Genomic DNA, 9630 nt, shown 5'->3' on the forward strand with positions numbered 1-9630 from the left:
AAAATATTAAATCAAGCGATTGACACAAAAAGTACTTATAATGTGAAATTTTGATTCAATGCTTCATCTTGCAGGTCTGACTTTCATGCTTCCTTGACTATTATTTCCACATTCACTGTGCATCCCCTGGTCTCCCCTTAGTCCCGAGCTGAACTGAGAGTTTGATTTAAGCCTGTTAGGGACTTATCAGGACGTCACTGAAAAATAAATGTAATTAGGTTTCAGTTAGACAGTCAAGGACCTTAAAAGTCTGATGGATGAAAATTGGGAGGATGAAGAACAGACAAGAAACTTAAGATTTGATGATGGACACAGACTGGCCCATTTTCCCGGCTCCCCAGCTGGACATTCCTACTCCTCCTTTGCCTTTCATGTCTCTTGTCTTCATTTGAAAAAAACTTTGGGTGAATGAAGCCACAATGTGGTATTATTATTATTATTTATTTTATTTTATTTTATTTTATTTTATTTTATTTAAAGTTTTATTTGATAGGGAATGACATAGATTAACATAGACAAACTGAATAAAACGGTTTGCATTTTTGGTGCTTTTCCTTGGAAAGGGGATCTCTTAACTTCCACAGTTATTTGCAGTTGTTGCAACGTCTCACTGCCCAGCATGTGACTCAAAGCTTAATGTCATCTCAAGAAGTCAGACGAGGAACAAGGATGTCTAAAAGAAACATAACATAAAGGACGCTTCTTCCTGAAGACTCTTTTGTTATCTTGGCAGCAGTTGCTGTAATTTCCCTTACCATGTTGCGAGGTCTTCATTTCCAAACTTGTTTATTTGTTGAGCCAAAATGGTAGCAACACCTATTTTCTTCGTTTTAAGATTTAAAGCTTAAAAGTTTTCCCCGCTTTGTGTTTTTGGGACAGACAGAGCTCTGTTACATTCGCAGTACATGCTGTATGTTTGTGTGCGTGACTCCAAACTCTGATGAGCAGATAAGAGCCACTCTCAGGCCATCCAGGCGTTCCTTTTCCTGTCTTCAGGCCAACAGAAACACTCCTGTTCCTTTGAGACTGTAGACCTTCAGATTAAAAAACACTGCAACCAAAGACATCCTGCTAAAACCCCTATACTGCACTTTATAAGTCTTCTGTTAACTTTGCAGGTGGTGAGTCAATATAAATGAATAACATCATGACTTCACTTTGTTTCTGTCATTGTGCTGTTGTTCTTCTTGCAGATAAAAGGCTTTCCAGTAAACAACAGAAAGCCACTAAACCTTCAACCTCACGTTCCGGCAGTAAACATAAATGGGACGGCCCCTGTTTATGGCTGCCTTCATTTTACTGGAATGAACCGCATATATGTCACTGAATAAATGATTCAGAAATTGCTTATCTGTGTTAGTAGTAGTAACAATGAGTACTTTATGATGTGAAGTGGTCACTCGGGCAGTTCACAAATGCTTCTCCTGCACTTCTATAAAGACGTGTTCACTAGGACAATTCTTCCTTGAACTGTTATAAAAAACTGTGACTTGGACAGGTTTGGCTTTTACGGCATGGGGCCAATTTCCAAAAACATGTCAAGATAAAGCCACATAGAGAGCAAGAGAAACTATTTTCCTGTGGTCACAGAGAGACATAAAACTCCACTGGAATAAAAACAAAAAACAAATTTATTGAAGTTGGCAAGCACATATGGAGAACTACTATTTGGATAGTTTCTCCAACCCAAATCTGGGTCAAACGTGATTGATTGGCTTGCTTTAACACAACATGACTTGTGGGTTTGACTGCATACTGGATATATAAGATTTATTCCTACAGTGACACATTTCTTATTTAATCCTACAAAAATGTTCTGACGTCTGATCTAGTTGGTGTATAACTGAAAGAGCTGAGAAGTCACTTCTTTAACCTAAAAAACGGCATTTTCTGCAAATATGATAATTTTGCACCAACATACATCAAAATAAATAAGTTTTTTTTTTCATGCACACAGTTGTTTTTCTATGTAGATGAAGAAGTTGATTTAAATAACTATGTATGTTAGTGACTTAAATATGAACTAGAAATAGCAAGAGTGTGAAACTCGTGGCGTAAATAGTGGGATTGAGAAAGAAAAGAGATTAAAGAGATGTTCTCTTTGTGGACTATCGAAAGGCCCTTAGCTCCATGGAACCATTTTTGTCAGAAGAGATTGTACTTCAACTTTTTAAGATGTTTCTGAAATTGGTAATGAAGGGATATGTGAAAATATCATGCTCTTTTTCTTTGGCTTTTGTAAGAGCTCTGTGCCACATCAGTTGGAGCGCTTTAATCGACTTGTTGCAGTTTTCTAACAAAAAAATATTTATATATTCTCACCAGCACGTTAAAAATGTGGTCTAATTTGTAGATGAGATCAGATGAGAATTTTGTACATTTTTTAATATTTCACAGGCTAAAACTGGATAAACTTTTTCCTTGCTTCCTATAGTCTCTGATCACTTTCAGTTCATTAGATATGGGAAAATCAATCTCCTTAACTTCAGACAAAGCAGAAATTAACTCAGCAGAACACCAGCATGTATTTAGCTTGTATTGAAGAGAAGTAAAACAAGCATGCAGGATTGGCCTACTTAGATTCCTCCTGTTCTGCTTGATGTTGACCAGCCGCAGCTAATTGGGTTTAGTAGATATGGAGTCTGTTTTTATGGTAGCTGGCTGTGGTTGCTTCTCTGTACAGAGAACCATTATTTTAGGTTGTAAAATGTGGCAATGAGTTAGCAGTTTTTTGTATTCTCCTTTCAGATCTCCAAAAACGGATCTGTTCGTGCAAATCAGCCAATCATAGCTGTGAATTTCAAGGCCACATAGGGAATGTGCTAACAGCAGATGTCAACACAAAATGAACTTTTCTGGCATATTACAGCAAAACTCAATACAAACAGCACATATGGATCAATAATACTAGCATAAGTTTGTTGACCTTGTCAAGATTTGTGGACAAAATCATAAGTGAAACATACAATTGTACATAAATGCACAGTCAGGTAAGTAAACCTTTCATTGTTCCCTGCTGTGAACTCTGACATTACATAAGAGTGTAACTGAGGGCACTCATGTCATAGGTGAGCGACAAACAGGAGCCTTTGGCATTAAGCCTAATACTCCACCCAGATCTCTGCTGAGTAGACACTCTGAACCTAAAATAAAGCTCATTATAGAAACCCAAAACATGTTTTTTTTATTATTATTATTTATTTTATAAAATATCCATCAATTTGCTACTGTTGCCCAATCAATAGAGGGACATGGGGGGACTGGTTTCTCTATTAATCATTAGGTAAGAGGCAGGATGCACTCTGTACAGGCTGCCACAGAGGCAAATGACCACACAATCATAACTAAGACCAATTTTGAGTGGCAAGTTTCCTTTACATGTCACTGGACGGTGGGAGAAAACCCACACAGGCACAGAATGACCATATCAAAGTTCACACAGAAAGGCTACAGGTGGGATTTGAACCCAGGACCTTCGAGCTGGGAGGCAACCGTCCTCACAAACGACTCTTTGGTTGAACCGTCAAATAAATACTCTGAGCTTCAAGTAAAATGAAACCTCTGAAAATTTAATTTTGACAGTCGTTATTTTTCAAGTATGTTGGTTCTTTCCAGTTAATACTAGAAAAGAAAACCACAAAGCAGTGCAACAGATCATGTTCACAACCCTCTCCAGCTGAGCTCAGAGGTATTTGTATTTCCTCATTCATGAAACGCCTTCTTGTAACTAAATATAAACCACTGCTGCAGTCCAGCATTGTTTTCACTGTAGGATTCAGGTCTTAAAACTGTGAAACAATGAAGCGTTTGAAGGCTTTTTGACTTGAAAGGAGATCATACAGTTAAAACATGCTTTTACAAAAACCCAGGAAGAAGGATATGGAAAGTTTTACTCCTGTAACCAATGATATGTATAGAAAAGAAAAAAAAACCTTTACTCTCAGCTACAACGTTTATGTACGTTAACAGCTTTTGCATACTATAAATGTTCATTTTGTAGTATAGAAAACAAAATAGCCATGCAGGGATAATTAAAATCACAGAAGCCCCAGAGAAAGTAAACTGAACTGGGAAGATAAGATTGGAGGTTTTTGGAAGCAGCATCAATAAATGAGTCAAGAACTACTACTGATAAAACTTTCTAGAACATCCCCCCCTGCTGCAAACGGAAATGTGTTCATGAACACGGGCCAAAATAAGGACAGAGACAAACACTACGTTACGGCTAGTGTGTGAGGAAGGATTCCAGGTTATTCGCTTCCAACTTCCTTCTCAGCAAAGTTTCATGTTAAGCATTCCAGAGGTCTGATGGGAACTACTTAGCTGCAAAAGATTAACCTATAGGTGTGTCTCATACAGATTATCTGGAGCCTGTCCACTTTGCTGCAACTGAACGAATGTGACGTCGATTGGTGTATTAATAACTATCTTAATGGCAGAAATATAGAGGGGCTTAATAATCAAGAAATGTAATCACTGACCACATGTGATATGGTCTGTAGGTGGAGCGGAAAGAACTTAGTAAGAAACAATGATGATCAACATTATAAAAATACCTTATTTCTGGGCAATTGCAGTTACATGCGTTTGAGTCAAATAATGTGTCACATCCCTTGCATGCAAGTTAATAATGGCCTAATGTTATGAGTTTGTAAAAATCATTTGGGTAAAATGGCTCCCGGGTTAGCAGAAGGCATGTTCGGTATTTTTGAGATAAGATTCTAAAAATAATTAATAAGGCAAAACCAACCTAATTACAGTCAGTAAATCCACATAAACACAGTTTAAAAAGTGTGACTTCTGAAAGTCTTGTTTGCTATGTGACGAATCAACCTTACGGCTTTAACAGCCCACAAGAGGATCAAGGTAAATTATATGTTGGAGTGAAAAGATCCCATTTGAACTACCCGCTGCTAGACATAACGTCATACAGAGATATACTTTTTTTTTAAAAAAAGCTTCCCAAATTACAAATATTGTCTCAAATCTTTTAATGGTTTTTTGTTAATTATTTTTCTCTCTTAGAAAAAATGATCATTACAAAGCCTTTACACTTCCAAGTAACTTGACGTATATTGATTAATGTTACTAATGTGATTGCTTTGTGACTTGTTGTTGTTATGGTTCCAATTATACAGATATATGTTTTATATTTGAAATTTGTATGTATGCAACACAAGTTATTTCTCTTAAATAGAATAAGCCCACTACCTGAAGATTAAGAGTGTGACTACTGTGATGTAAAAAGGTATAAACTTTAATTCATCTTCCAGTATCTCTGCTAGTTTAACCTCACATTTATAAAACATTTTAAAAAATGGCGCGAATGATGACAATTGTGCATTTGCAAGTAGAATGTATTGTTAGCAGTCTTCATTAAAATGAACTCAAATTTGAGTTTCTTTTTTATTGAATAATGGACTTGTTCCTGTTTTTTTTAATGAAGTTGAAGTGAGTTGCATATTTCCAAATGTGTCAATATTATGATTTTGTTCTTCATTTTACAATACGCAATCCATCCCACGTCTTCCTGTGTTATCCCGGTCAAAAAAATGTCAAAATTAAGGAAGTACATCAAGCTTCACAATAAGGGCCCCATTTCTTAAGAAACTTTTATGAGCTACTGATGACACCTGGTGGTCAAAAGTTGCTAGACGTTTCCGTGATAAAACTTACATTTATTGTCTGGTTAAAACTGTTAAAAAATGGTGCGAAAAGGTTTTATTTTTTTAATCTAATTTATGTTATTCTGCTTGCTGATCAAATTTTAATGAAATTTTAGACTTAAAAGTATTTTACTGTTGGGTGTCTCCTTTAAGAGCACTGACCAACGGTCTCAGCGCCCAATCGCGGCGCGTAAACTGAAAGTGTTGTTGTTAGCAACTAGCGGCTAGCTTTCAGCTAATGTTAGCAAACCGAAGAGCTAACGGTGCCAAACATTTGATTATCTCAAGCGAATTAAAGTTGAGTTAACCTTTAGAGATTTAAGTAACAGGAACAAGTCTTATCCAGTGTGTGCCTTCAACAAAATCAAAAATGACTTCTGCACTGGTGAGTTTAACTGTTTTGCACTTCTTACTAGAGCAACGGAGGTGAAATGAGTTTCATATTTGTAATATAGTTTTTCGGGTAAAGTGAAAGGTTTGTTTAAAAGCGAGCCTCTTGTTGAGCACATTTTACTGTATCATATTTACTTAAACATTAGTTGATATTTTTAAATTGTCAGGTTGTTTTGTCCTACAATAGGTGTGAATGTGTCACACAGTATGTTAAAAATATTCGACAAATATGTAACAATATACGAATGTCACTTTTCCAACAAAACTGCATAAACTATGCGTTTTAACCGAGTACAACTTACATGCATGTAAGTCTATATCAATGTTGCACTAAATTGTACAGTTGAGATACAATTTAGACTGGAAACTATTGCAATGTCCTTAAACGTAACTTAAAACTCATGTTAAACATATATATCAGTGGTGTCCAAAGTAAGTCTTCAAGTACCCTGCATGTTTAGTTTTTTCCCCTGGTTCAAAACACCTCAAATGATGGTTCATTAGCAGGTCTTAACATAGTAAGGAGATAGTTGGACCATTTGAATTAGCTATGTAGGAACAGAGACCAAAATCTGACAGGACTGAAGGAGTCCTAATTGATGTTAAAACTGTATGATTTGATAAGACTGATATCAAATGTTGAATTGCAACACTTGTCTTCTTGTTATGGTGGCCAGTTATGACATCATGTTAAACCCTGAAAAGTGTTACGATTGCTACAACTAAGATGGATCACAAACTAAAAATGTCATCTTTTTGATGTGGTGACCCAAGTAAATTAGTTTAGACATGTCATAAGAAATTATTTATGAGTTAAGAATAATGTGCACAAGATGTTTCCAAGTTGTGCATACAGGTTAATATGTTGGCAAGTATATTTTAGAAATGCTCAGATGATGTTAAATGACCACGTTTAGATCGTATTGCACTTTTGTGTATGCAGCTAACCTGTGGTGTAATCACAGCAAATCCAACATCAAACAACCCCGGATGGCTTTTCAGGATGCATTTAGAAGCTTAAGCTTCCAAAATGGGGAGGTGAAAGTCAAATGAGTGCTTCCTGTAATGTTCCCACTGCTCATGATTTACTCAGCTAATTTTCTTTATTCATGTTCAGTTGTTTGAAGAAAAATATGAAGACTTTGACTCTAATATTACAAAATTGCACAAAGTATTCTTTGAGCTTCAGGAAACTGGACAATAGTTTGTATGCGATAGCAGCATCTCTGTGCAATGTAATGTTTGCATCTAATGCCTTTTGGTTACTATGTTTATTTGTATATTTGCTCTGTTTTTACTATCTGGATCAGTGTCTCTAAAATATTTCAAATGTATTAACTGGTAGATGTGGATATTCATGTCATCTTTACAAAATCTGACTGAATCTTGGAAGAGAAATTAAAATTCCAGGACTTAAAGTTAAATTGTAAAGTTATATATTTGGGGAAAATATATATTGCATACTTTAAGGTCTTTTAAGACCAATGAAACATTTGCAGCTTAGAAATGCACATAGAAATGTTCCTGATTCGAACTGCAATGATCAGTGTTGTGTGTGTGTGTGTATATGTACAACATTAGCAAAAATGGGATTTGTTAGTTTTTCTGTTCTTGTATAGCTGCATTTCTTTACTCAAGGGAAGAATCTTACATCTGGCCCACCGCTTTTTGTATAACACGTCATCAGTTGCTGCTTGCCACTTATGAGTTTCTGTTGGTTAATCTGTTCTTCACCTTAAATTAGTAAATGTTTACATAATCTTACATTAATTGTTGGATACATCGAAGGGAGTATAGGTATTATAATCCCATTATATAAACTTCTTTTAGCATAATCAGTCAAAATTGAAAAAGTATTTACCTTGTGAGAATTTGGTGTTATGTTAAGAGTTAACTGGTGCCTCTCCCCAAGAGATTGCAAGTGCAGGGTGCTCAGTAATATAATATTTCAAGACTAGGTTATGAAATACCACTTCAAGATTTGTTTGTAAAAAGTGATAAGTAAACAATACAGAAATATACTGTTTGAAAATAAGTCTATGGACAAGATATCAATATGACACCATGTTTATCGACAATAGTTTATTATCACGTGTAAAAACGTGAAGAGGATTTATGTAAAAAAAAAAAAAAGTGTACAAACTTATTTTTATAGTTTGTTTTATATAGCTCTTGCCTCAACAACATACACTCTGATAAATGTTCAGAAGTTTGTTCAAGAGTCTCAGCTCTCGACGCCATATTTGTCAAAGTGTCTCATAATAATTCCCAGCTCCAGCTCCACAGTCCCCATTGTTTCGGTGTGCAGTCTGTATCTGTCCGCTCCGCTGTATATCAGGTCGGGGTTCCGGAGTTGGGGACCACCCCCGACAAACATTTGGGCCAGCTGCTCTTGCCAGGAGCCGAGCGGCCTCCAGGTCACGCAGCTTATCCGGTGATGTCCCGGGCTGGAAGGAACGTGGCAGTATCCGTACCCGTACAGCTGGCAGCGGCCGAACGAGTCCTGGTGCCATACCTGCAAATAGATCTTGGGCCAGCCTTGGAGACCTTTGGTCGCGTAGTGCAGATCAATCGGGTGACTCCAGTAGGCCATGTCTCCGGTTTGAGGATTGTCCACCTGAGTCTGTCCCTCCTTTAGCCCGGAGAGAAGACGCCATGCTCCTCCCGTATGAACTCCCCATTTGCAAAATAGACTATTTTGCGGGAAGCCGCTGGCCCCGATGATCTGTCCTATAATGTGAAGCTCTGCCATTTCACAACTGTCCGCTTTAACCAGAACATGCGGTTCTCCAATTCCTCTTTTCACTCCTCGAGTAACGGCTAGCCTAACGGTTAACTCTGGCTGTTCAGCTAACCTGGAAGCTAGCGATACGTCTCCTTGGTAACCCGGGCTGCCTCCGTTCGACTGTTAGCATTTTGTCCTGAGTAAGGACTGTCAGGCTCAGGCAACGACCCTTTAGACCTGAATTAAAGACTTCGGAACAGAATGGACACGTTATCTTTGTCTGGATTAGACAGATAATATTTTGTATTTCAGTAAAAGAGTTCTTAAAGTCATTGCTAAATTGACAAATGATGGCTGGTTGTGATTGCATAAATTAGATATTTCTACCTGACAGATTAAGCTCAGGACTTATGTTTGGATATTAACTTGTTTAATTTGGAGGTATATGTAAATAATTAATTATGGATGGTTGGAAAATAAATAATTTAAACATACAAATAACCTCAAATCATTTTGACAAACATTCAAATTTTAGTATTTATTTTTTTTCTCTCTTTCTAAAATAAAGCTTTGGGACTGGAAGATCAGAGTGAAACAGCGCCACACAGTGGGTTTTGTCTTAACATTAAGTTCACCTAAATCTGACGATGAAGACAATTTAACTTATTAAACTCACAAGTAGACAATAATAAATTAATTAATGAACTACTTTATATGGCATGGCAATAAAGTAACTGCTCACTTGAGAATTTTACTTCCATGCGTCATTTTACTCAGAGTAAAGTACCTTCACTTAATTACATTTACCTCCCCGATTTACAAAATGAATATCTACCTTCACTTTAT

General features: G+C 36.7%; 2 protein-coding genes across 2 annotated transcripts in view; one reads left to right on the forward strand and one right to left on the reverse strand.

Annotated features, from left to right (window-relative positions):
• Positions 1-5835: 5835 nt before the first annotated feature.
• The window catches only part of poc1a (POC1 centriolar protein A), a 29188-nt gene continuing 25393 nt past the window's right edge, over positions 5836-9630 (forward strand). The window contains exon 1 of the mRNA XM_007549221.2: positions 5836-6051. Within this exon, the coding sequence (XP_007549283.1) occupies positions 6037-6051 (15 nt within the window). The 5' untranslated portion in view covers positions 5836-6036. The remainder of the gene's footprint in view (positions 6052-9630) is intronic.
• Positions 8111-9029, reverse strand: b9d2 (B9 domain containing 2). Its single transcript, XM_007549209.2, has one exon. The coding sequence runs from the start codon at positions 8809-8811 to the stop codon at positions 8284-8286; it is 528 nt and encodes a 175-aa protein (XP_007549271.1). The 5' UTR covers positions 8812-9029; the 3' UTR covers positions 8111-8283.

This window comes from Poecilia formosa, unplaced genomic scaffold (assembly GCF_000485575.1).
Source record: "Poecilia formosa unplaced genomic scaffold, Poecilia_formosa-5.1.2 Scaffold2, whole genome shotgun sequence".
Taxonomy (NCBI): Eukaryota; Metazoa; Chordata; class Actinopteri; order Cyprinodontiformes; family Poeciliidae; genus Poecilia; species Poecilia formosa.